This window comes from Oncorhynchus mykiss, chromosome 6 (genome assembly GCF_057628025.1).
Source record: "Oncorhynchus mykiss isolate SJ-2025 chromosome 6, ASM5762802v1, whole genome shotgun sequence".
NCBI classification, from domain to species: Eukaryota; Metazoa; Chordata; class Actinopteri; order Salmoniformes; family Salmonidae; genus Oncorhynchus; species Oncorhynchus mykiss.
The window spans coordinates 39,772,183-39,799,933 of NC_143027.1; the positions used below are offsets into that span (position 1 = coordinate 39,772,183).

Consider the following 27,751-nt stretch of genomic DNA (forward strand, 5'->3'; position numbering starts at 1 on the left):
GCAGATGTCTCCACTGAGCTCAAAATAGACATGGAAAAGACATTAAAGCTGGGTGGTAGAGGAAAATGGATGAGACGGAATCAGTGTGCGTGCATGCGTGCGTGTACTCACGTTGGCCGAGCTGAAGCTGCATCTCATGATGAGGTATAGGGTAGCGCAGGCCTGGCTTCTGTTTCCATCCTCATGACTGCTACAGTACTGGAGCACCTTCTGACACAGGTCGGCACACTGCTCGGCTTCCTCCTCAAACAACAGGTCACCAAACTACACACACACAATACTGTCAGTATACAAACGCGCACGCAGCACACAATACTGTCAGTACATAGTGTGTACACACACACACCCTACCTTGACGATGAGCGCTCGAAGCGTGCTGAAGCAGTGAGACAGGAAGGTTGTACTCTGGTTACAGGTGAGACAGTGTAGCAACACCCTCAGTACTCCGCCCACTACACTGTCCTTAGTGTCAGCCAACGGAACAGCCTGTGCGGGAGACAGACTGTCATGACAACCAACCACAAGTGAGAGAAAGATTACGGTCAGCCAATGGAACCAGAGAGGACATTGTGACGCAGGCCGTGAGACTGATCTACAAACAATCAGCAGTCGTCAATCTCGAACACATATATATATATATATAGAGAGAGAGCGAGCGAGAGAGCGAGAGAGAGCGCGAGAGAGCGGACGGAAGAAAGAAGAACAGGTAGAGAGAAACAATAAGGAGAGCGATGTTGTGACCTGTACTATGGTCTCCAGTAGGTCCAGGACAATGAGGTTGGACTCAGTAGCCAGATTCCCACTGATTAGAGCCTCCTGGTCCAGCTCTGCTTTCGTTCTGAGGGTAAAAAGGCACAAGGATGAGACCTCGTTCTGCCTCTATGGGTTCTCTTCCTTGACATTGTCTTCACAAGACACTGCCTGACAATTGGTCTTCTGAGCCATAGTTACCAGGAGAGATGAGTAATACATGTTTGCAAGAATTGCGTATGTACCTGTGTGTGTGTGTGTGTCTGTCTAACTCACTTGTCTTGTCTGTCGTTGGTCTGCCTCCACTGCGTCAGGTCTTTCCTCCAGCGTAGGTTCTCTCTCTGACCTGCGCGGTCACTTCCTGTCCGGGTCAAAGGGTCAGGGATAAGAGGGCAGGCAGGCTCTCGTTCAATCAAAAAGCAGCCTAGGAGTACCATCCTCCCCTTTTCAGCTGCTCTTCAGGAGATGTACTTAGAAGATGTGTACTGTGCATGTCGCTACGGTAGTTCTGACCAATCAGAGAGAGTAGTGGGTGGGACTGACCTCCAACCCGGCGCATCATTTCCCCCCGTGCTCCGATGCCCCTCAGTAGGGAGTCCTCCAGCTGCATCTTGGCCTGCTGGGACTTCTGTAAGGCCTGGGTGCTCACCTTTTCACTGCTCAGCTTCCCCTGCACCACACACACACACACAAGTGCAGAGGCATGCACACACACACACACAGTGAGAAAATGTTTTACATTTACATCATATTTTACACAAATTAATTAGGTATGTACTCCATGCAGGGTGCAGACATTGTTACCCTGTACTCAAAGCAGGAAACACAGATGGTGAGTAGTTCTAGCAGTCTGTTGAGCTGTGCTGAGGGCATGTCGACAGTCCAGCGCTGGATCAGACTCCTCTCAGCATTCTTCATCACCCACAGGAAACACAGCAGCAGGTTACGACTGGTCTCTGCTGACAAGGTGGCCACCGCCTTACCAGACTGGTAGAGAGGAGAGAGACAGAGTTATACTACTATAGGAAACACATGCACACACAGGGTGGCCACGGCCTTAAGACTTTTGAAGACTGAACGATTTCAGCCATCTTATGCAACAATTTTGCCATTCCAGACAAAATTTCCACAACGTGGGCAAATTCTTAGCTCGTAAACGATTGTCGGACGTCTTGGCTCGTTCAGGCTGACAGGGTCAAGGTCTGCCGATTAAGTGCAGCTACGTGCAATCGTAGGCTCTGACAAAGTTTAAGCAGTGTCAGAATTTTGTTGCCTTAATCGTGTAGTGTGGCTGGCGCTACGAGGCAATCCCGGTGACTAACCAATAGGTACACAGCCGGCACATACGATTATTGTGAAGTCCGATTAATATAGGCCTAATAGTTCGATGTAAACGTTTAGCCTACATGCTGCGCAAGAAAAACTATTTCCCTAATCATCTTGGTACATGACACATCTGAAATCAGGCTACCCGATGGGATATTGTTAAACTTCTTATGGCTTAGATCCCGCTAACGGGATCGATATGACAACAGCCAGTGAAAGTGCAGGGCGCCAAACGCAAAACAGAAATCTCATAATTAAAATTCCTCAAACATACAAGTATTTTACACCATTTTAAAGATAAACTTGTTGTTAATCCCACCACCGTGTCCGATTTCAAAAAGGCCTTACGGCGAAAGCACACCATCTGATTATGTTAGGTAGGCAATTAGGCAATTTTTCCAGCCAAAGAGAGGAGTCACAAAAAGCAGAAATAGAGATAAAATGAATCACTAACCTTTGATGATCTTCATCAGATGACCCTCATAGGACTTCATGTTACACAATACATGTATGTTTTGTTCGATAAAGTTCATATTTATATCCCAACATCTCAGTGTACATTGACGCATTACGTCCAGTAATGTTTTGCTTCCAAAACATCTGGTGATTTTGCAGAGAGCCACATCAATTTACAGAAATACTCATCATAAATGTTGATGAAAATACAAGTGTTATGCATGGAACTTTAGATAAACTTCTCCTTAATGCAACCGCTGTGTCAGATTTAAAAAAAAGCTTTACCCGAAAAAGCACACCATGCAATAATCGGAGTACGGCTCTCAGACACAAAAACAAGCCATACAGATATCCGCCATGTTGTGGAGTCAACAGGAGTCAGAAATAGCATTATAAATATTCACTTACCTTTGATGATCTTCATTGGAATGCACTTCCAGGAATCCCAGTTCCAAAATAAATGTTTGTTTTGTTCGATAAAGTCCATAATTTATGTCCAAATACCTCCTTTTTGTTCACGCCTTGAGTTCACAAATCCAAATTCACGACGCGCAGGCCAGACGAAATGTCAAAAAATTCCATTCATACATCAAATGATGTATATAATTAATCTTTAGAATGTTAACATAAATCTTCAATAATGTTTCAACCGGAGAATTCCTTTGCCTGTAGAAATGTAATGGAACGCAGCTAACTCTCACGGGAACGTGCCTGAATGAGCTCGTGGCACTCTGCCAAACACCTGACTCAATCAGCTCTCATTCCTCCCTCCTTCACAGTAGAAGCCCCAAACAAGGTTCTAGAGACTGTTGACATCTAGTGGATGCCTTGGGAAGTGCAATCGGACCAAATTTACACTGATAGGCAAAGAGTTGAAAAACTACAAAACCTCAGATTTCCCACTTCCTGGTTGGATTTTTCCTCAGGTTTTTGCCTGCCATATGAGTTCTGTTATACTCAGACATCATTCAATCAGTTTTATAAACTTTAGAGTGTTTTCTATCCAAATCTACTAATAATATGCTTATCTTAGCTTCTGGGCCTGAGTAGCAGGTAGTTTACTCTGGGCACCTTATTCATCCAAGCTACTCAATACTGCCACCCAGCCATAAGAAGTTTTAATGCACAAAATGGGCCATCAAAATAAAACGCTCATATAAAGTTTGCACGTGAAAACTCATTTCTAAGATGGATACTTTCCGTAAAAAATGTTTATATATCTCACTTCACTCGCGCATTAAGCATAGAGTGAGTCTTGCAACGCCAGTGCTGGGCACATGCGCAGGTCCAATACACCGCTGCAGTTGACTGATGAAGATCATCAAAGGTTAGTGATTCATTTTATCTCTATTTCTATGTCGGCCTGACGTCGCCTAGCAAGCCAATCGCAGAATGTGACGACAGAACCGGAGCAAAATCGTACAAATCTGGCCCAGGTTGATATCAAGATTTCACATTTGGTAACATCGCGCAGTGTGAAGTGGTAATCGCCAAAGACTGAATCCGAGGTACAGTCTTGCAAAGGCCTTCAGCAGACTGGTAGAGGAAGGGGATTAGAGATGTACACTTTAAAGTGGACAGATTCACTGCAATGTGATCGGAGATGTAGTGTGGCTTATGGAGTCTCCTTTTGGAGGAAACAGGTGCCCCCCATCTCACTAAGGGGTTGAGTTGGATGAATACTCAGAGTAGACCAGTCATCGATAGCATTGTGTATAGCGCATATAGGGCATACATTCATCTAGCACAGGCAAGTTGTGAGAGGAGGGACAAGAGTGAAGGTGTTCAGTGGCTGCAGTGTCGCCGTGGCTACGCTTGATGGATGTCTTGTGTTGCTCAGGACAGCCCAGGTCACTTATGATTATAATGCCTGCCCATAAAGCATCTCCCGTGTGTGTGTCTGCGTGAGTGAGTGAACGAGAACGAGAGCGAGGGAGAGAGAGAGCTGGCGTCTCAGAATGGATGGAGTGCGGGTGTGCATCTGACAGCTCATCAGTCTACCTCACAGCAGCACACCTGTTACAATGCGCCAACACACAGGCGGACACTGCTAGCCACAAAAAACGCAGAGCAATTATACACCAAGTTTGTGGGCAAGTAGTTGACTCCACTAATTGAAATGTTAATAAAATCACTTTGATGCAGTTTGAAAAGCAAGCTTTCTCCAGGTCTGATTGAGGAACTCAAACATACAGTATGTGCTCGGAGGTGAAAAGAGAAAGTCCCACTGATACGAAACCATAGCAACATTCCTACAGTCTTACCACAGACGCCATGGAAGGCAGGGCATTCCTCGCCAAGGTGTTGAAGGGGTTGCCGGCGATCGCCATGGCAATAGACTGATTGATGGGCGTGACGTTGTCGGGGTCTTCGTCTGATCCACCCGTCTTGTTCTTCCCTCCGCGAGCCTCGGACACTACAGAGACACACAAGGGTCAAATACTTTTTTTGAAAGTAGTTTCAAGCTTTATTTAGACAGATTAGAAGTTACTAAAGGGTTACACAGAGGTAGAGAGAGGAGAAAGTTGAAAGGGTCGTCTCCGGTGGGGAGTGGCATATTTGTTGAGAGCGGCGATTGTTACCAGCCACGGCTCTGCACCAAACACTCGAAACACAGTTCACATAAACCCAGTTCCAAACCAATCAACCAACTCCTTAGCCAGTGTACATTAAGTGCACATGGGTACGGTCTAGGGGTGGATATGGAAATGTGGCCAAGGCCAGTACCTGTGAAGTCCAGGTAGTTGATGGAGTCAATGATGATGCCCACCAGGGGGAGGTAGAGAGTGGCCACCTTGGCCCTGACCTCAGGCTGGGCACAGCGCTGGTCCAGGTCATGGGCACACAGCAGACTGTAGGTGGCATTGATGGCCTTCATCTGGACCTTACCCCTGTGTGTGTCTACTGACCCCTCTGACTCCATGTCCAGTGCAGCGCTGAGCTCGGTGAGCAGTAGACCAGTAAGGTAGTGCTGCTGTTTAAACTCCTGGGACAGATCAAACAGGCCCAGGATCCTCTGCTCCTGGAAACTACATGAACTGGAGCTCTGCAGAGAGAGACGGGGAAGAGAGACGGGGAAGAGAGACGGGGGAGAGAGAGAGAGACGGGGGAGAGAGAGACGGGAGAGAGAGAGACGGGAGAGAGAGAGAGAAAGAGAGAGACGGGGAGAGCGAGAGAGACGGGGAGAGCGAGAGAGACGGGGAGAGATAGAGAGACGGGGAGAGATAGAGAGACGGGGAGAGATAGAGAGACGGGGAGAGAGAGAGACGGGGAGAGAGAGAGAGACGGGGAGAGAGAGAGAGACGGGGAGAGAGAGAGAGACGGGGAGAGAGAGAGAGACGGGGAGAGAGAGAGAGAGACGGGGAGAGAGAGAGAGAGACGGGGAGAGAGAGAGAGACGGGGAGAGAGAGAGACGGGGAGAGAGAGAGACGGGGAGAGAGAGACGGGGAGAGAGAGACGGGGAGAGAGAGACGGGGAGAGAGACGGGGAGAGAGACGGGGAGAGAGAGAGACGGGGAGAGAGAGACGGGGAGAAAGAGACAGGGAGAAAGAGACAGGGAGAGAGAGACAGGGAGAGAGAGACAGGGAGAGAGAGAGACAGGGGGAGAGAGAGACAGGGAGAGAGAGACGGGGAGAGAGAGACGGGGAGAGAGAGACGGGGAGAGAGAGACGGGGAGAGAGAGACGGGGAGAGAGAGACGGGGGGAGAGAGACGGGGGGAGAGAGACGGGGGGAGAGAGACGGGGGGAGAGAGACGGGGGGAGAGAGACGGGGGAGAGGGAGAGAGAGAGAGAGACACGGGGAGAGAGAGAGAGAGAGACGGGGAGAGAGAGAGAGACGGGGAGAGAGAGAGAGACGGGGAGAGAGAGAGAGACGGGGAGAGAGAGAGAGACGGGGAGAGAGAGAGAGACGGGGGGAGAGAGAGAGACGGGGAGAGAGAGAGACGGGGAGAGAGAGAGACGGGGAGAGAGAGAGACGGGGAGAGAGAGAGACGGGGAGAGGGAGACGGGGGGAGAGGGAGAGAGAGAGAGAGGGAGAGAGAGACGGGGGGAGAGGGAGAGAGAGAGAGACGAGGGGAGAGGGAGAGAGAGAGAGCGAGACGGGGGGAGAGGGAGAGAGAGAGAGACATGGGGGGAGAGGGAGAGAGAGAGAGACATGGGGGAGAGGGAGAGAGAGACGGGGAGAGAGAGACGGGGAGAGAGAGAGACGCGGAGAGAGAGACGGGGAGAGAGGGAGAGAGAGACGGGGGAGAGGGAGAGAGAGAGAGACGGGGGAGAGGGAGAGAGAGAGACGGGGGGAGAGGGAGAGAGAGAGAGACGGGGGGAGAGAGAGAGAGAGACGGGGGAGAGAGAGAGAGAGACGGGGGAGAGAGAGAGAGAGACGGGGGAGAGAGAGAGAGAGACGGGGGAGAGAGAGAGAGAGACGGGGGAGAGAGAGAGAGAGAGAGAGACGGGGGAGAGGGAGAGAGAGAGAGACGGGGGGAGAGGGAGAGAGAGAGAGACGGGGGAGAGGGAGAGAGAGAGAGACGGGGGAGAGGGAGAGAGAGACGGGGGGAGAGGGAGAGAGAGAGACGGGGGGAGAGGGAGAGAGAGAGAGACGGGGGAGAGGGAGAGAGAGACGGGGGGAGAGGGAGAGAGAGACGGGGGGAGAGGGAGAGCGAGAGAGAGAGACGGGGGGAGAGGGAGAGAGAGAGAGAGAGACGGGGGAGAGGGAGAGAGAGAGAGAGAGAGACGGGGGAGAGGGAGAGAGAGAGAGAGAGACACGGGGGGAGAGGGAGAGAGAGAGAGAGAGACACGGGGGGAGAGGGAGAGAGAGAGACGGGGGGAGAGGGAGAGAGAGAGAGAGAGAGAGACGGGGGAGAGTGAGAGAGAGAGAGAGACGGGGGAGAGGGAGAGAGAGAGAGAGACGGGGGAGAGGGAGAGAGAGACGGGGGGAGAGGGAGAGAGAGAGAGAGATGGGGGGAGAGAGAGAGAGAGACGGGGGGAGAGAGAGAGAGACGGGGGGAGAGAGAGAGAGACGGGGGGAAGAGAGAGAGAGACGGGGGGAAGAGAGAGAGAGACGGGGGGAGAGAGAGAGAGAGACGGGGGGAGAGAGAGAGAGAGACGGGGGGGAGAGAGAGAGAGAGAGAGAGAGAGAGAGAGAGAGAGAGAGAGAGAGAGAGGTGGGTGAGAGAGTGAGAAGAAGAGAGAGCAAGAGGTAGGAAATGAAACGACAAGGAGAGAAAGAGCACTTCACACAACAATACTTTCCCCCGACTTAACAATACTCCACTATAACCTGAAATCCCAAAGCCAGGTTAGTGCTGCGGACTGGCCGATAGGATTTTGACTGACATGCAGACTGACCTGTGAGGAGATGGATGGGCATGGGGAGGCAGGTGCGGAGGCGGGACTACTGAAGTAAAGGCTGAGGTTGAGGTAGTGCTCATGACTGCACAGGATACGCAGGAACTCCAATCGTATACTGATCATGGTTGGCATGGAAATGCTCTTTGCCGACATCTGGAAATAACCAATCAGAAAGGTTATGGCAGGTCACATGGTTAAGTTATTGACATGGGATATGGTCAGCGAAAGAGAAATAGAGTCTAGAATTGGTCACCTCCTTTGTAGTTATGCTGTAAGCAACTTCCTATAGGTAACTACCATGTAATTACCATATTTTGTAGTGTCACTTAAAATAGGACGGTTGAATATTGTGGTTTGGAAGTGTATTGTGGTAGTGACCTGGTTGCAGTAGTTTTTGACCAGGGTGAAGATGAAGCCTCGGTCCATGAGAGACAGCAGGTCATACAGGAAAAAGGCAAGGCTGATGTTGACCTTCTCTGCCTGCTCCATCTCCTAACAATAACAACAACAACACAAACAAACAAACAGTTGATTTTTTTTTTTCAAACAGTTGATACCAGCCAACGGTCTCATTAGAGAGACAAGATCAAATATTTTTTTATTTTTTTATAAAAATTAGTATTGGAAGTTAAGTGATGATATGATGAATTGAGTCTACAAAAAAAGTGCTAGCGTATATGAATTATACACTGTTATGAACCTTCTGCTGTTTGACCAGGATGGTCCCTATCTCGGCGGTAACCACAGAGACGATGGTGGCGATGTCATCTTTGAAGCGGTCTGAGAAGCGGCTCCTGCGAGGGACGTCCTGCTTCTCCAGCTGAGACACATGCTGGGCCATGCTCTTCACCTGGAGAGAGAGAGAGAGGCGCACACACACACACACTTTTTGTAATCCATAAACAACTCCATTAAGCAAAACGCACTAAGGCTATATTGTAAAATACATTGTACACACTTACCAGCAGTTCAAAGAAGAACCAGGCGTATTTGTATACATTCTCTCTGCAGACTCCTGTGCTGACCACCATCTGTAGAGCCAACTCTTCATGGAACTGCTGTCAGAGAAACAGAGAGCCTTGGGTCACTACCACCACTAATACAGTAGTGTCTGCTAACCTATATGTAGAACACAGCGTACTCTTTATAAGAACCACATCCATCCCGACTATCTCAGTGGTACTTCTTATAAGCTAAACCTATATGTTAGCTAGCTAGATAGCGAGATGGAGAGATAGAGACTGAGACAGTCACATTATAGCTGGTGGCTACAATCCTCAGTTCAACACAAACCAGAGCTAGCCAATCCACTGTGACCCCAGCCAGGGAAATCAGATACACCGTTTCAAGGGAAGGGTCTTATTTGCACATGGCAGACAACACAAGAACAGCATCTCAAAGTGATTTCATTTTGAAACACACACACACACACACACAATCTGATGTCTGTTAAGTCTGAGACTGTGTAGAACCTCAGGTCAACGTCATGTTCAGTTTCTATATCACATGCAGTGTAGTTTGCTCCAGAACCATAGAACCACACATCACACTATATGGAAGATATTACTGGCTACTACGTAATATCCCGACGAGATGTATAAATAGCATTCTACTCAGAATGCAAATGGGGATGTTATTGTCAGTGTTTAGCCAGTATGAAAGACACAGTAGTTTACAGAAGTTTACATGTTAGTATATGCTCTGGCCTTCTCAGTATAATACTGCCCTCCACTGGTGACTGTTGGTATCACAGTTGTGAATAACGATTTATTACGGGGGCTCTTTCTGGTATGCGTTACCTTTCTGTTGGAGGGCCGGGTCCCGCCTGTAGACCTCTGAGGGTGGCTGCTCGAATCCACATAGGTGGACATGCGACAGCCTGGATTGTTGTAGCCCTGACGGAGAAGACCGCAACAACGGGGTGGTCATGAAGAACCTGAACCACACTGGACCATCTGGGTTATTGGTGCTTTAGAAACACAGAGACAAACAGACATGTCTGCGTCCCAAATGGCACCCTATTCGCTATATAGTGCACTACTTTTGGCCAGGGCCCACAAGTTGCCATTTGGGACACAGACATGGATTTGCCGTGTGTGTTACCCACTCAACCACGGCTCTGCATGTGTATCAGTACCTTAGCTGACAGGATGTTTTTGACCTCTGTGTCCTCTGCACTGTGTGGAGCAGGGATATCAGGGTTGCTGCTGCTGCGGAGCCGAGACTGCAGTAACATGGCTCCTACTGTGGAGGCCGAGGCCCGCCCCATAGTACTGTAGCGGCCCTCAGTGGGAGGTAACACCCCATCTGGACCTGGACACACAGGGGAGAGCCATGTCACTGGCATGATCTACCTGGTCACACCTCGCTTTACACACTGAACCTGCACACTGATCCTAAACACTAAACCTGCACACTGAACCTAAACCTACACACTGAACCTAAACCTACACACTGAACCTAAACCTACACACTGAACCTAAACCTACAGAGTGAACCTAAACACTAAACCTGCACACTGAACCTACACACTGAACCTAAACCTACACACTGAACCTAAACCTACACACTGAACCTAAACCTACACACTGAACCTAAACCTACACACTGAACCTAAACACTAAACCTGCACACTGAACCTAAACACTAAACCTGCACACTGAACCTAAACACTAAACCTGTACACTAAACCTGCACACTGAACCTAAACCTACACACTGAACCTAAACACTAAACCTGCACACTGAACCTACACACTGAACCTACACACTGAACCTAAAGACTAAACCTGCACACTGAACCTGCACACTATACCTGCACACTAAACCTACACACTGAACCTGAACCTACACACTTAACCTACACATCTATACGGGGCTTGTGAAGTTTGGAGGTGGGGAGTGGAGTGGGAGGTTTATTGGGGGAGAGGGGGGCTGTGGGAGGGTCTCGAATGCTAGAGGGGCAGCTCTTGGGGGAACTGTGGGGGATCTTGGATGGTTGGTGGCCTGGCGGTTGGGAGGTTGGGCCTGTGGCCAAGAGGCGGGAGGTTATTCAAGTCCCCAATTATTTGACTTTGTGGGAGATCTGTCGATGTGCCCCTGGGTGGGAAGCTTGACCCTGGTTGCTCCTGTGGGTCGCTCTGGACGGGAGTGTCTGCTAGATGACTGAATGTAATGTAAATGTTGAGCGGCTTCACTGCAGGTAGGAGGAAGTAAGAATCAAGTGCGAGGAGGGGGTGCTGTGGGATTATTTAAGATACTCTTTGAAGAGGAAGGGTTTCAGATGTTTTCAGACGATGGGCAGGGACTCTGCTGTCCTAGCTTCAGGGGGAAGCTGGTCCCACCATTGGGGTGCCAGGACAGAGAAGAGTTTGGACTCGGCTGAACTGGAGCTGCCCTCCCGTTGGTGTGGGAGGGCCAAGAGACCAGAGGTGGCAGAACGGAGTTGGGGTGTAGGGTTTGAGAATGAGCCTGAAGATAGGAAGTACCAGGGTCTTGTAGTGGATCCGAGCTTTGACTGGAAGCCAGTGGAGTGTGCGGAGGACCGGGGGTGACATGGGAGAATTTGGGAAGGTTGAACACCAGGCGGGGTGCAGCGTTCTGGATTAGATGCAGTGGTTTGATGGCACCGGCGAGGAGCCCAACCAACAGCGAGTTGCAGTAGTCCAGGCGGGAGATGGTAAATGCCTGGATTAGGACCGGCGCCGCTTCCTGTGTGCGGCAGGGTTGTACTCTACAGATGTTGTAGAGCATGAACCTGCGTAGCAAGTCACTGCTTTGATGTTTGTAGAGAACGACAGGGTCACGCAAAGGTTCTTTGCATTCTGGGAGGGGGACACCATGGAGTTGTCAACTGTGATGAAGTTTTGGCAGTGCAGAGAGCCTCCAGGACACAAAGAAGAGCAGTCTCGGTTGAGTGACACGTTTTGATGGTTAGGGTGAAGAAGATGGTTCTGAGAGAGATAGTGTGAGAGTCGGTCAGAGACAGCACGCATAAGTGTTTTGGAAAGAAAATAAAGAAGGGCCTGTAGTTTTTGACATCAGAGGGTGTTGGTTTCCTGAGGAGGGGAGCGATTCTGGAAATGTTTGAGTCAGTGGTCTGGGATGAGGGAAGTGAGAAGGTCTCCAGAGATGGTCGAGAGAAGGGAGGAGGGGATGGGGTCGAGCGGGCAGGTTGTCAGGTGGCTGAACCTCACTAGTCGCAGGATTTCATCTGGAGAGAGAGGGGAGAAAGAGGTCAAGGCGTAGGGTAGTGGGAGTGGGACCAGTGGATTCAATAAGCTGAGTGAATGAAGAGCGGATGTCGACAATTTTCTTTTTAAAGTGGCTGACAAAGTCATCTGCAGAGAGGGAGGAGGTGGGGTGGAGGATTAAGGAGGGAGGAGAAGGTGGAAAAAGTTTCCTAGGGTTAGAGGCAGACACTTGAAATCTAGCGCAATAGAAAGTGCTTTTAGCAGCAGATACAGAGGAAGAGAAGGTAGAGAGGAGGGAGTGAAAGGATAATAGGTCCTCCAGAAGTGAAGTTCTCCTCCATTGCCTCGTAATGAGTCACTCAGCCACAGAGCAGGAGGGGAGGGCCGAGCCGGCCGGGAAGAAAGGGGAAAGGATAAAGTCATAAAGTCATAGCATGCGTAAAGGGAGGTTAGTAGGGTCGAAGAGGCAGGAGGATTTAGCAGAAGGGAGATATGATAGAAGAGGAAAAGAGTAGAGACAGAGAGAGAGAGAGAGACAGAGAGACAGAGAGACAGAGAGACAGAGAGACAGAGAGACAGAGAGAGACAGAGAGAGACAGAGAGAGACAGAGAGAGACAGAGAGAGACAGAGAGAGAGAGAGAGAGACAGAGAGACAGAGAGACAGAGAGAGAGAGAGAGACAGAGAGACAGAGAGACAGAGAGACAGAGAGACAGAGAGACAGAGAGACAGAGAGACAGAGAGACAGAGAGACAGAGAGACAGAGAGACAGAGAGAGAGAGAGAGAGACAGAGACAGAGAGAGAGAGAGAGAGAGAGAGAGAGAGAGAGACAGAAAGAGAGACAGAAAGAGAGAGAGAGAGAGAGAGACAGAAAGAGAGAGAGAGAGAGCGCGAGAGGGAGAGAGAGCGCGAGAGGGAGAGAGAGGGAGAGAATTGCGACGGTGCATGATCATCTGGGTAGGAGCTGAGTGGCTAGGGTTGGAGGAGAGGGAGACCGAAAAATAAACAAAGTAGTGATCAGAGACCTGGAGGGAGGGTTGCCTTGAGATTAGTAGGCAAACAGCCTCTAGTGAAGAGGAGGTCAAGAGTATTGCCTGCCTTGTGAGTGACAGGGGACTGCAAAAGGTCAAAAGGTCAAAAGAGGCAAGGATGGGAAGGAAAGAGTTGGAAATAAATTAATCGAAGTCAGACATCGGGAGGTTGAAGTCACCCAGTACAAAGAGCGGTGAGCCATCGACAGGAAATTAGTTTATCAAGGTGTCAAACTCATTGAGGAACTCTCTAAGGGCACCTGGTGGGCGATAGACAACAACGTAAAGCTTGAGTGGACAAGTGACAGTGACAGCATGGAATTCAAATGAGGAGATGGACAGGTGAGTGACGGAGAAAAGACAAAATCTCCACCGGAGAAATGAGTGGCCCTGTGCAGTGTTCTCTGGGGTGATCCATGTCTCCATCCGGGCCAGAAAGTCTAGGGACTGAAGGGCAGCGTAGGCTGAGATGAACTCGGCATTCTTGACTTCAGATCGGCAGTTCCAAACGCTGCCGGAGACCAGAAATTCCACGTGGGTTGTGCGCGCAGGGTACACTAAATTAGAAGGGTTGCAGCTAAGGGGTGGGGAGCGTCTGTAAAGCCTACAGGGAGAGGAGCAAACTGGGATAGAAAACACACAGTTGCCAAAGCTACAACAGAGCAAAATGAGGTCATCTGAAAAGAACTAGGTAAAATACTATAGCAATGTATTGGTGTAATTACATAGTTACCCTTCATTTAAATGAGTACTGTTTCATGTATCTTATCTGCAGTTACTGTGTTCAGCGAAGCATATTCTAGTAGTGCTCACGAGGCAAATTTCATGTAAAAGTGACGTCCAGTCTCTTACTCCCATCACCATGACAACGTGTCTGGTGGTACCTACCTGTGTTGAGGAGATCCCGGGGAGGGTCGGCCAGGCGGAAAACCCAGTACAGGTATGTTGCTAGGAGACCGTTCCTACCCTGCTGGTCCCTGGCCAGCTCCTGGCTGTTGTGGAGACTGTTGACGATGGACACCACCGACTCAAAAGCTATCTGGGCTAGGTTGGCTAGGAAATAAATACATGCACACACACACAGTTAACACAACACAGGTCAAACACATCAGGTGAACTCTCCCACTTCCTGTCTGTCCTTCCAGTCTGTCCTGCTCTAGCCGTCTGTCTGAAAGCCCAGGATGCTGACGTCCTCTTAGGTATCGGTCTGTCTGAAAACCCAGGTGACATCCCCTAGATACCCGTCTGTCTGAAAGCCCAGGACAGTGACGTCCCCCTGGGTGCCTGTCTGTCTGAAAACCAAGGTGACGTCCCCCTATATATAGGTACCTATCTGTCCAGCGATGACCATGGGCTGCATGATGAGGGTGAAGAGTTGATCAAAGACCAGGTGGAGGTAGAGGACCAGAGGTTCTAGTCTGGAGGAGGGCAGGGAGATGATGCTCAGCTTCAGCTCGTGCTCCAGCTTGTTCTCCGGAATCTTCTCTTCCCGAACCCGGAGTGGGAACGTCGCTCCGCCCTTCAGGGCATGGCACAACGTGAAGAAACGCTCCAAGTGGTTATCCTGGGGTGGGGAAAGGGTTAAAAAATATATAAAAAATAGTGTGTGTTTGTGTGTGTGTGCATGTGTATAGACTCACCTGTGTGTGTACAGAGGACACAGCCTGTATCTCCAGGTTGAACACTCCTTTGTGGCTCTCCATCCACCTGACTGGAGGGACCTGAGGGGGAATTTTCTGCAGAGAGAGAAAGAGAGAGAGAGTGAGACATATTATTAATTCTGAGCCTACTCACAAGCCTTGCGCTTCAACAAAAAATCTAAACCCAATCAATAAATTAGTAAATCAATCAATAAACGGCAAATAAGTATATTCTATCCACAAGGGGGAGCCACTCCTCTTCACATTCTACAGATATATATATATATTAATATATATTTTTGTTGTCTGGAGAACTGAAATGGACAAATGAACGGTTACCTCAGGTGAGTGCAGTGAGTAGTTGACAGGCAGTCTGTCCAGGGCGATGGGAAGGCAATACTGACCAGTCTGTAATCTGTCACAACTCAGTATAGGCAGCCACTACAGTACACAGAGGGATAGACAGTACATCAGCTAGCAGCACACATTGACTATTGACAGACACTATGGACACCCACGTACAGGAGATAGATTATCTACATATCATTGAGGAGTATCACTTACCAAACATATTGATCATACATACACATGAATGAACTGTTGTGTGCATCGCCACGTTCAGTAGAGTAGCTGCATGTTCATGTAAGACCACGTGAAACCAGTGTGATCCAGATCAGATGAGACCAGGGACTGTATTTATAAAGGCTGTGTTTACACAGGCAGCCTAATTCTGATCTTTTGCCAATAATTGGTCTTTTGACCAATCAGATCTGATCTTTTGCGCATAATTGGGCAAAAAGATCAGAATTGAGCTGCCTGTGTAAACGCAGCCATTACGTCTCAGAGTAGGAGTGCTGCTCTAGGATCAGTATTGCCTTTTCGATCACAATGAATACGATTACATGGACAGGGGGGAGCCGATCCTAGATCAGCACTCCTACTCTGAGGCACTTCATGACTATAGGCCCAGGTGAGACCAGGTGTGAAGGATCAGACTTACAGAGAATCCTATGAATGTCTCACTGGTGGCTGTCTGGTTCTGTTTCTGTTGACAGCTGATGTGGTAGAAGGTAAACAAAAGGTGGTGTCTCTCAGTCAGCCTGGCAGGCAGAGCTATCTTCACCTCCTCATAGAAGTCTGGAGACCTGAGTCCCAGTCACACAGAGAACACAGGAAAAAAATGAAGCTTATTATGTTAGAAAATGTAATATGCATTTCATGCAGTAGTTTTATTATTAGTATCTATCCACTTGCTTGTTATGGTACGTGACTGGGGTGTATACTTCTTGCACAAACTCAGGACCATTTGATTTTCCAAAAATGACCTAGGAGGAAAAAGAAAGCAGAGTAAAATCGATAAAAACGCCCCCAAAAATGGCACAGCGACACACATTGTGTGTGTGTGTGTGTGTGTGTGTATGTCAAACTCACAGGCAGCACACAGCTTGGGTCTTCTCCACTCATAAACTGGATTTTAATGGTGATGTTCCTTGCTGAAGTCAGCCTGTTGACAAAGTTGAGCCGCTGGGGGTACACATAGAACAGGTTCCTGGAGAGAGGGACAGAGAGAGAGAGAGAGACGAAGGGAGAGAGAGGGACGGAGAGAGTGAGCGAGAGACGAAGGGAGAGAGAGATAGAGATTTTTCACAGTACATCCTCATGGTGGATAGGATGGTCTGGGCATTTAAGAGAGAATAATAGTTCCAGGAAAAACACTTGGGATATGCCAATTATCTCTCCTTCCTCCCACCTGTTCACGTCCCTTCACTGATTCGAAAGGAAATAACTGGCATAAGAAATATGGAAACTCCCACGAGCCCATGCCTCCACTAATCCAATTATTTTAGATTTGTGGGAAGTGGTGAGTAAATGCACACTTCAGGAGAAAGGATATATTAAAAAGGGACGCAGCCCAAGCTGTACTTGTAGCCTGTGAAAAGGTCTGTGCTAGCCGGGATCCTTGGGACGTCCCTACCTTATTGAAGTTGACATTTTAAATGGTTAGGGTTAAAGTTACGATTAGGTTATGGTTACGTTTAGGGTAGGAGTTAAAATTAGGATTATGGTTTAAGGGTAGGGACTTCCCGAAGTTCTCGGCTAGCACAGACCCCTGTTAAATGCTAGTGCATTCGGTCAGGTCAGATGGTCAGGAAAAACCCATTAGGCATGTGCAGAGCTCCCACCTCAGAGTTAAGACAGCCTGAGCTTGCACATCAATACTAGACCACTAGATGGCACTCTGTGGAGCTAAGTACAAAATGCATGATATTGCACAATTGCACGGCATCAAAAACAACATAACAAATGTGGTCATCTGTCCTGAGACAGGAGACACACTCTTAGCGTGTGTCCCAAAATGGCACCCTATTCCCTATATAATGCCCTACTTTTGACCACTGTCCTATGGGGAATAGGGTGCCATTTTTAGCGGAAAGAGGAGAAAGGAGTGAAGTGTTGACAGCACTGGGGGTTGTCTCAGGTCAGGCTCTTGGTAGAAGAGTTTACAATGTTGATGGAAACTATGAGGCCTGAAGCTACGTGCTCATTGCGCTGTGGTCAGTACAATCACACCTAGAGACTGGCCGTCTAACATGTGTAAAGCTCACATGAAGGGAAATGTATACATGGCGGTAAGAATGGAGACAGTGAATACACTGTTAGGGGTAGTAAGTAATGGACCAACAGTGCTTGAAGCTATACTACATGACCAAAAGTATGTGGACATCTGCTCGTCAAACATCTCATTCCAAAATCATGGGCATTGGCATGGAGTTGGTCCCCTCTTCGCTGCTATAACAGCCTCCACTCTTCTGGGACGGCTTTCCACTAGATGTTGGAACATTGCTGCGGGGACTTGCTTCCATTCAGCCACAAGAGCATTAGTGAGATCGGGCACCAAATCAAATCAAATGTTATTTGTCACATACACATGGTTAGCAGATGTTAATGCGAGTGTAGCGAAATACTGGTGCTTCTAGTTCCGACAATGCAGAAATAACAAGTAATCTAACTAACAATTCCAAAACTACTGTCTTGTACACAGTGTAAGGGGATAAAGAATATGTACATAAGGATCTATGAATGAGTGATGGTACAGAGCAGCATAGGCAAGATACAGTAGATGGTATCGAGTACAGTATATACATATGAGATGAGTATGTAAACAAAGTGGCATAGTTAAAGTGGCTAGTGATACATGTATTACATAAGAATACAGTCGATGATATAGAGTACAGTATATACGTATGCATATGAGATGAATAATGTAGGGTAAGTAACATTATATAAGGTAGCATTGTTTAAAGTGGCTAGTGATATATTTACATCATTTCCCATCAATTGCCATTATTAAAGTGGCTGGAGTTGAGTCAGTGTCAGTGTGTTGGCAGCAGCCACTCAATGTTAGTGGTGGCTGTTTAACAGTCTGATGGCCTTGAGATAGAAGCTGTTTTTCAGTCTCTCGGTCCCAGCTTTGATGCACCTGTACTGACCTCGCCTTCTGGATGATAGCGGGGTGAACAGGCAGTGGCTCGGGTGGTTGATGTCCTTGATGATCTTTATGGCCTTCCTGTGACATCGGGTGGTGTAGGTGTCCTGGAGGGCAGGTAGTTTGCCCCCGGTGATGCGTTGTGCAGACCTCACTACCCTCTGGAGAGCCTTACGGTTGAGGGCGGAGCAGTTGCCGTACCAGGCGGTGATACAGCCCGCCAGGATGCTCTCGATTGTGCATCTGTAGAAGTTTGTGAGTGCTTTTGGTGACAAGCCAAATTTCTTCAGCCTCCTGAGGTTGAAGAGGCGCTGCTGCGCCTTCTTCACAATGCTGTCTGTGTGAGTGGACCAATTCAGTTTGTCTGTGATGTGTATGCCGAGGAACTTAAAACTTGCTACCCTCTCCACTACTGTTCCATCGATGTGTTTCCTGAAGTCCACAATCATCTCCTTAGTTTTGTTGACGTTGAGTGTGAGGTTATTTTCCTGACACCACACTCTGAGGGCCCTCACCTCCTCCCTGTAGGCCGTCTCGTCGTTGTTGGTAATCAAGCCTACCACTGTTGTGTCGTCCGCAAACTTGATGATTGAGTTGGAGGCGTGCGTGGCCACGCAGTCGTGGGTGAACAGGGAGTACAGGAGAGGGCTCAGAACGCACCCTTGTGGGGCCCCAGTGTTGAGGATCAGCGGGGAGGAGATGTTGTTGCCTACCCTCACCACCTGGGGGCGGCCCGTCAGGAAGTCCAGTACCCAGTTGCACAGGGCGGGGTCGAGACCAATGTTGGGCAATTAGGCCTGGCCCGCAGTCAGTGTTCCAATTCATCCCAAAGGTGTTCGATGGGGTTGAGGTCAGGGCTCTGTGCAGGCTAGTGCACGGGGGCATTGTCATGCTAAAACAGGAAAGGGCCTTCCCCAAACTGTTGCCACCAAGTTGGAAGCACAGAATCGTCTATAATGTCATAGTATGCTGTTGCGTTAAGATGTCTGTTTACTGGAACTAAGGGGCCTAGCCCGAACCATGAAAAACAGCCACAGACCATTATTCCTCCACCACACTTTACAGTGGGCACTATGCATTTGGGCAGGATGTGTTCTCCTGGCATCCGCCAAACCCAGATTCGTCCGTTGGACTGCCAGATGGTGAAGTGTGATTCATCATTCCAGAGAACAAGTTTCCACTTCTCCAGAGTCCAATTGCGGCAAGCTTTACACCACTCCAGCCGACGCTTGACATTTCACATGGTGATCTTAGGCTTTTGTGCGGCTGCTCAGCCATGGAAACCCATTTCACGAAGCTCCCGATAAACAGTTATTGTGCCGATGTTGCTTCCAGAGGCAGTTTGGAACTCGGTATTGAGTGTTGCATCCGAGGACAGATGATTTTTACGCGCTACGTGCTTCAGCACTCGAGAGTCCCGTACTGTGAGCTTATGGGGCATACCACTTCGCGGCTGAGCCATTGTTGCTTCTAGACGTTTCCACTTTACAATAACAGCACTTACAGTTGACCAAGGCAGCTCTATCAGGGCAGAAATGTGACAAACTGACAAGTTGAAAGTCACTGAGCTCTTCAGGACGGGACATTCTACTGCCAATGTTTGGCTATGGAGATTGCATGGCCGTGTGCTCGATTTTATACACCTGTCAGCAACGGGTGTGGCTGAAATAGCAGAGTCTACTAATTTGAAGGGGTGTCCACATACAGTACTTCTGTCTATACAGTATATCACAAAGGTGAGTACACCCCTCACAGTTTTGTAAATATTTGAGTATATCTTTTCATGAGACAACACTGAAGAAAGGACACTTTGCTACAGTGTAAAGTAGTGAGTGTACAGCTTGTATAACAGTGTAAATTTGCTGTCCCCTCAAAATAACTCAACACACAGCCATTAATGTCTAAACCGCTGGCAACAAAAGTGAGTACACCCCTAATTGAAAATGTCCAAATTGGGCACAATTAGCCATTTTCCCTCCCCGGTGTCATGTGACTCGTTAGTGTTACAAGGTTTCAGGTGTGAATGGGGAGCAGGTGTGTTAAATTTGGTGTCATCGCTCTCACACTCCCTCATACTGACTGGTCACTGGAAGTTCAACATGGCACCTCATGGCAAAGAACTCTCTGAGGATCTGAAAAAAAGAATTGTTGCTCTAAATAAAGAAGGCCTGGGCTATAAGAAGATTGCCAAGACCCTGAAACTGAGCTGCAGCACGGTGGCCAAGAACATACAGCGGTTTAACTGGACAGGTTCCATTCAGAACAGGCCTCGCCATGGTCGACCAAAGAAGTTGAGTGCACGTGCTCAGCGTCACATCCAGAGGTTATCTTTGGGAAACAGACGTATGAGTGCTGCCAGCATTGCTGCAGAGGTTGAAGGGGTGGGGGGTCAGCCTGTCAGTGCTCAGACCATACGCCATACACTGCATCAAATTGGACTGCATAGCTGTCGTCCCAGAAGGAAGCCTCTTCTAAAGATGATGCACAAGAAATCACGCAAACAGTTTGCTGACAAGCAGACTAAGGAAATTGATTACTGGAACCATGTCCTGTGGTCTGATGAGACCAAGATAAACTAATTTGATTCAGATGGTGTCAAGCGTGTGTGGCGGCAACCAGGTGAGGAGTACAAAGACAAGTGTGTCTTGCCTACAGTCAAGCATGGTGGTGCCGGCACTGGGGAGCTACAGTTCATTGAGGGAACCATGAATGCCAACATGTACTGTGACATACTGAAGCAGAGCATGATCCCCTCCCTTCGGAGACTGGGCCGCAGGGCAGTATTCCAACATGATAACGACCCCAAACACACCTCCAAGACAACCACTGCCTTGCTAAAGAAGCTGGGGGTAAAGGTGATGGACTGGCCAAGCATGTCTCCAGACCCAAACCCTATTGAGCATCTGTGGGGCATCTTCAAACGGAAGGTGGAGGAGTGCAAGGTCTCTAACATCCACCAGCTCCGTGATGTCGTCATGGAGGAGTGGAAGAGGACTCCAGTGGCAACCTGTGAAGCTCTGGGGAACTCAATGCCCAAGAGAGTTAAGGCAGTGCTGGAAAATGATGGTGGCCACACAAAATTTTGACACTTTGGGCCCAATTTGGACATTTTCACTTAGGGGTGTACTCACTTTTGTTGTCAGCGGTTTAGACATTAATGGATGTGTTGAGTTATTTTGAGGGGACAGCAAATTTACACTGTTATACAAGCTGTACACTCACTACTTTACATTGTAGCAAAGTGTCATTTCTTCAGTGTTGTCACATGAAAAGTTACTCTCAAATATTTACAAAAATGTGAGGGGTGTACTCACTTTTGTGATATACTGTATAGTGTTTGTTCTTTGGTAAATACATTCTGTCTAACTCGCTAAAGGCTAAATCCACCGACAATGAAGTGATGAAATGAGCTTTGAGGAGAACATGCAGAATATGCAATATTGGAAAAGGTGTTTCAAGACATCTCACAACAGAAAGCATTTCGTCCTACAGAGCAGAGAGGGATGCAGTGAGTGAACTAACCTGTAAATGCTGTCATGAACTCTGTGTGTGTGTGTTTGCCTGTGTGCGCTTGCCTGTGTGTGTTTTGTATGCATGGACTGTGTGTGTGTGTGTGTGTGTGTGTGTGTGTGTGTGTGTGTGTGTGTGTTCACCTGTAAGTGCTGTGGGGAACATAGACCTCACTAGAAGGGAACTCCAACACCTCTTTGATAGGTCTCAGGTTCTTCTCAGCCACTGGTTTGACTGGGATCAGCTCAGCAGAGAGACATGCCATTGGGTTGTCATGGACCGGGGTCACATCCAGTTTAATCATCCCTAACATGGACCATGTCAGAAATAAGTCAAACACAGTCTCAAACTACACAAATTCTTCAGAGAGATATTTCAAAGTAGGTCACACGTAAAGGAAAGTTGCAGTCCCACTTAGACACATAAACCCAGGCATAACATTTACACACACACACACACACACACACACAACTAGCTCTTAGAACTCGTACATTATAGTCACGTGCTGTTGGGTGGAACGGAGTGAAACAGCATACAGAGATAGCCAGGTCTTTCTGTGTGGTTGAATGGAGGATTACCTGATATGGTTTTAATTCTTCTCTGCAGGGATGAGAACTTCTTGATGTCTGCCAGGAACTTGAACAAGTCCTCATCACTCAGACGGTCCCCTTCCTGAAACACAGCAGGATCCTAGTTCAGTCAAATACACATGGGTTTGTGTTCATCTGTAGAAAAAGCAGAGCCCAAAAAAACGTTCACCATGTGCTAAAAACAACAGTGTCGGACAAGGGCTTTCTGCATAGCTGAAGAGGTGTGGTGGGGATGATATACTGTCTCAAGAGTTAAACAGTGTGAAGATGCAGTGTTGCACAGCAGACCTCTCATATTTTCCAACAACTAAACATACTGTAAGAAAGTGACAAATACTTGGGGCACATATTGAGGGGTGCAACTATTGAGGGGTGCGACACCGATTCTTGGGCTTATCCACAGATGATAATAGGATGGAAAAATGCACCCTTGCTGTGCGATGCTATTCCATGCATGTCTGCTATGTGGATTATGTCCTTCCTTCCTCAACATTAGAATTATTTCTCAATACTGATGACGGAGCAGCTCCTAGAGAAATATTACCATCTACGGTTGCAAATATTATGGAGAATTTACGGTAAGTGTATATGACATCTGGTTAGATATGGCCAGGCTTTATCACATGTTTGTCTGCTCTGTGGATTATGTGTGAAATGAAATCATTTCTTGTCTCGAGGTGACACCCACAACGTTGAGCATATCGGTGCTAATATCGCTGTAGCGATGCTTATATTGTAGTGTGTGTGTGTGCATGTATTGTTTTCTATAGCGCATGTGTCCAGACCTGCTTGCAGAAGGTGCTGATGGTGATGGTAGCAGGTTTGAAGGCAGACATGTTACACTGGTCTTCCATGGTAGCGAACCTCTCAGAGTTCCTCCTGGGCAGCTGGCCTCTCTTATCCAGACTGCTGGATTTACCTGGACAGGGGAATTGAACCATGACAAGTCCCTCAAGTTAGGTACAGAAAGGGAAAGTAAGGTAAACGTAAGGTACGATCCGAAAAGCCTTGGACTCATCAGATCAAGAGTAAACCAGCTTATCACACTCGCTCGCAAAACAATTAAACAATCTCAGACACACACACACTGACCATTGAGGCTGTCAGAGTCGGTGGTGTCCCGGTCCAGCGTGGCGGTGCTGATGACGTTCATGATGTTGACCGTGGCCCAGGCGAAGGGCATACGGTAGCGACCCAGTCTCTGACAGAACGTCTCTGACTGGCTGCGCAGCTTCTCCAACTTCTCCTTATTCTGATCCAGGGAACCACACATAACCACAATTACAACCTATAGCTGCTGTGTGTGTGTGTGTGTGTGTCGCGCCTCCTCATGGCACTCTACCTTCGCTGAGTCACTCTCCTTCATGACCATGTACGGTTCAGCACAGTCACTGATCTCCCCCTGCTGCAGCACCTTCTCTATCTGAAACACAGCCAGGACAAACTAATACTGTACACACGTGTCTATGGTCAGTGACATAAAATATGTTACCTTAACACAAAGGGCCCAGTTCCCCGATCGCGACGGGAACTTAAGCTTACGAGTGTTTCAACAGTGCATCTTTCCTACAACGCCCGAAGATGTGACATGCGTTTCCCAAAACACCACGCAGAGAGACCGGTCGTTGAAGCATGTGTCAATACTGATAAGATCAAAAGGGACCACTTCTCTCGGATCAGCTTTCTCCATTCAAATCTTTCCCTGACATTATAATTATTTCACAATACTGACGACGGATCAGCTCCCAGATAGATATTACCACCTAAGGCTGCAAATGCACGAAATCCCCAATTTGGCACATCATTGCGCACATGTGAGGCTAGACAATATATTGGGGCAAATTACAGACAGTAGCCTACAAGTAGAAACAGATAACTCAAGGGATTGGACAAGAAATGTATTTCAATATGATTGACATAGGCCTATAGCTTACTGTTAATATTTGAATGCAGTAATCTCGGTTTTCATTTTAAGCATATTTTTATACGTATCAATTGCAAAAACATTGGCAACTTTGTATTTGTAGTCTACTTTGTTCTGATGTTATTGGTGGACAGAGAGATGGATAAACCATGTGATTCTATGTTTAGCGGAGATCTTGTGTGTTTAAAGTGACGTGGGAGGGCAAAAAAAAAGCATCTAACGACACTTAGCTGAGGCAGGTTTTAGATTACAAGTGTTTGTGGTTTTGGGAAACAGCGCAGAGATTTAATGATGCTCCTACAAAAGGTTCTAACAATGAACTTAAGATGAACTCAAATGATAGAGGCACCATGGGAAATATGTGAGGAGGTAGATAGGTCTATAATGTTTACCTTAATGACCAACAACTGGAGATCTATGCACAGTATAGGTATGCGTATTACCTGAATGAGAAAGTACTGTAGATAGATGCAGGTGGATAAGATGGTGTTTCTTACCTTGATGACCAGGTAGATATCTGGGGAGGGGTATGTGATGGAGAAGATGGCTGCTCGGGAGAGGGTGGAGTGGTCCGTCTGTGGCGTGTGGGGTTTCAGGAACCCTTTAAACTGATCCGAGTTCAGATCACAGTAGAAGTTCTCGGATATCTGAGGAAGTCGAACATAGAAGGTCAACGCTGGAGTTCACCTTCGTAGTGGATTGGACCAACTCGTTGCAAAACTTTTTGCTACGCTGTGCCGTAATGTGACCCAGTAGAGAAATTAGTATTGGGACAGGCCCTTTTCCCTCATCCTACATTCCAACTGGTTTCTGTCCGACAGGCTTTTGACCATGTGACTTTTTTAGAGGTTGGGATCATGCAGCGAGCTGTTGAACCCACTCCCCCACTCAGCTAAGAGCTCTACTATAAATCACCATTCTACTACAGATGCAGTCAAATATATTGGCACCCTTTCAGTTTACAATGGAGTGCAATGGAGCAGAATGTTCTGTTCTTTCTTTTCAAACCCATTTGAATGGCTATTTTTACCCTGTAGGCACCTGGGGCCTCATTTATAAACTGTGCGTGTGTACAAAATATACCCCCAAAAAAGTGTGTGGTATACAGCATAAATGTATTTATTTATTTGGACACCCAGTAGTTTTTTCAGAAGCATCAGCTACTCTACCTGGGGTCCACAAAATTACAAAACATGACAAGTAACAAAACACTGCTAGACAAGGACAAGCACACAAACACAACGCTATACAAACAATACATAAATAAAATTACTGCAAAAGACTAAAACATTCTGCCAACACAGTAAATAGACCGGTAGCTTATGTAGCATTTTTAACAGTATGGGTAGGATACAGTATTGCTGCGCAATAGGAGTGCGACATCATAAACCTATTTAATCTCAGAGTTTATGGCAGGACATAGAAACCCAATAATCGATTGAAAAACTAAATATTGAACATACATAGAAGTGTGGACTGTAGCAGTTAGCCTACTTTAAAATAGTTTCGAACATACAATCTATCTTTCAGAATGCGCGGACATGGCACTTGCTATATAGGCAGCTAAGAGTAACAACGTGAAGGCTACTGTTCCTGCGCGTTCCACACACATCTCAAAACATTCTGCCCACACATCTACGGACAATGTGATCAAAATTGCCATTGCTCTTTCTTATAGAAACTGTCGTGACCTAGTTCCAATAATCCCCAAAATACAGGGGGTTATTGTTACCATAAAAAAAAATAATAATAATTATTCCGAAACTGAGTTTTAATACCCGTTCGCACACGCACGGTTTTACGACAGGTCCCATATTTAACGGGAAACATGCATAGGCCTACATGGAAAGCATGCGCTAAGTTTATAAATCTCAATATTTCTGGACATGCAGACTTTTCAGAAAAAGCGCATTCAGAAATGTGGTGTGAAATTTACTCAATAGTTTACGCAATGGTTATAAAAGGGCCCTGCAATTTACCACAGGTGAGATCAATTACACAGTATACGAAAATCATTGCCTCCAACCAACCAAATGAATGTGAATTGTGAATAATTTTGTCTAGGCCATTTACAGTGCATTCGGAAAGTATTCAGACTCCTAGACTATTTCCACATTTTGTCGTGTTACAGCCTTATTCTAAAATGGATTAAATCGTTTTCCCCCCTCATCAATCTACACACAATATCCCATAATGACAAAGCAAAAACAGGTTTTTAGAAATATAAGCAAACAAAAATGCAGATCCTTTACTATATACTTTGTTGAAGCGCAGTGATTACAGCCTTGAGTCTTCTTGTGTATGACACTACAAGCTCTGCCGATCCTCTCAATCTCTGTCAGGTTGGATGGGGAGAGTCGCTGCACAGCTATTTTCAGGTCTCTCCAGAGATGCTAGATCGGGTTCAAGTCCGGGCTCTGGCTGGGCCACTCAAGGACATTCAGAGACTTGTCCCAAAACCACTCCTGCGTTGCCTTGGCTGTGTGCTTAGGATCATTGTCCTGTTGGAAGGTAAACCTTCGCCCCAGTCTAAGGTCCTGAGTGCTCTGGAGTATGTTTTCATCAAGGATCTCTCTGTTCTTCGCTCCGTTAATCTTTTCCTCGATCCTGACTAGTCTCCCAGTCCCTGGCACTGAAAAACATCCCCACAGCATGATGCTGTTACCACCATGCTTCACCGTAGGGATGGTGCCAGGTTTCCTCCAGATGTGAGGCTTGGCATTCAGGCCAAAGAGTTCAACCTTGGTTTCATCAGACCAGAGATTCTTGTTTCTTATGGTCGGAGAGTCCTTTAGGTGCCTTTTGGCAAACTCTGGAGCACTGTCAGAGTTACCATCGGGTTCTTGGTCACCTCTCTGACCAAGGCCTTTCTCCCACGATTGCTCAGTTTGGCTGGGCGGCCAGCTCTATGAAGAGTTTTGGTGGTTCCAAACTTCTTCCATTTAAGAATGCAGGAGGTCACTGTGTTCTTGGGGACCTTCAATGCTGCAGACATTTTTTGGTACCCGTACCCAGATCTGTGCCTTGACACAATCCTGTCTCAGAGCTCTTAGGACAATTCCTTCGACCTCATGGCTTGGTTTTTGCTCTGACATGCACTGTCAACTGTGGCACCTTTTATAGATAGGTGTGCGCCTTTCCAAATCCTGTCCAATCAATTGAATTGACCACAGGTGGACTCCAATCAAGTTGTAAAAACATCTCAAGGATGATCAATGGAAACAGGATCTCATAGCAAAGGGTCTGAATACTTATGTAAATAAGGGGGTCTGAATACATTCCGAATGCACTGTCTGACCATTTATGACTTTAAATCTACATTTGTTTTTATTAATTTTTTTCTTATTTGTCCTGTGCTGCTGTAAATCAAACAAATACACGTGTAATCACGCCCAAAAAAGTATTATTTTATTTTTTTATGCAAGAGTGCCAATATTTACTAAACAAAAATATAAAATGCAACATGCAACAATTTCAATTACTTTTACTGAGTTACAGT

The 27,751-nt window shown here is 47.4% G+C and overlaps 1 protein-coding gene across 2 annotated transcripts in view; it reads right to left on the reverse strand.

Annotated features, from left to right (window-relative positions):
* dock8 (dedicator of cytokinesis 8) overlaps positions 1 to 27,751 on the reverse strand; it is an 81,246-nt gene that overhangs the window by 17,880 nt on the left and 35,615 nt on the right. The window contains exons 9-35 of one of the 2 annotated variants that reach the window (XM_036980088.2): positions 24,750 to 24,899; positions 23,671 to 23,751; positions 23,421 to 23,580; positions 23,114 to 23,247; positions 22,317 to 22,410; positions 21,882 to 22,044; positions 16,173 to 16,290; positions 15,996 to 16,066; positions 15,742 to 15,886; positions 15,081 to 15,182; positions 14,742 to 14,837; positions 14,431 to 14,665; positions 13,990 to 14,154; positions 10,016 to 10,191; positions 9,678 to 9,773; positions 8,841 to 8,933; positions 8,579 to 8,728; positions 8,257 to 8,370; positions 7,876 to 8,031; positions 5,260 to 5,578; positions 4,797 to 4,948; positions 1,555 to 1,737; positions 1,294 to 1,420; positions 1,027 to 1,111; positions 742 to 838; positions 352 to 486; positions 112 to 264 (exon numbers count right to left, since the gene is read on the reverse strand). In XM_036980088.2, the coding sequence (XP_036835983.2) occupies positions 112 to 264; positions 352 to 486; positions 742 to 838; positions 1,027 to 1,111; positions 1,294 to 1,420; positions 1,555 to 1,737; positions 4,797 to 4,948; positions 5,260 to 5,578; positions 7,876 to 8,031; positions 8,257 to 8,370; positions 8,579 to 8,728; positions 8,841 to 8,933; positions 9,678 to 9,773; positions 10,016 to 10,191; positions 13,990 to 14,154; positions 14,431 to 14,665; positions 14,742 to 14,837; positions 15,081 to 15,182; positions 15,742 to 15,886; positions 15,996 to 16,066; positions 16,173 to 16,290; positions 21,882 to 22,044; positions 22,317 to 22,410; positions 23,114 to 23,247; positions 23,421 to 23,580; positions 23,671 to 23,751; positions 24,750 to 24,899 (3,750 nt within the window). Of the gene's footprint in view, positions 1 to 111; positions 265 to 351; positions 487 to 741; positions 839 to 1,026; positions 1,112 to 1,293; positions 1,421 to 1,554; positions 1,738 to 4,796; positions 4,949 to 5,259; positions 5,579 to 7,875; positions 8,032 to 8,256; positions 8,371 to 8,578; positions 8,729 to 8,840; positions 8,937 to 9,677; positions 9,774 to 10,015; positions 10,192 to 13,989; positions 14,155 to 14,430; positions 14,666 to 14,741; positions 14,838 to 15,080; positions 15,183 to 15,741; positions 15,887 to 15,995; positions 16,067 to 16,172; positions 16,291 to 21,881; positions 22,045 to 22,316; positions 22,411 to 23,113; positions 23,248 to 23,420; positions 23,581 to 23,670; positions 23,752 to 24,749; positions 24,900 to 27,751 lie in introns of both variants that reach the window. The other variant, XM_036980087.2, reaches the window with a different exon arrangement.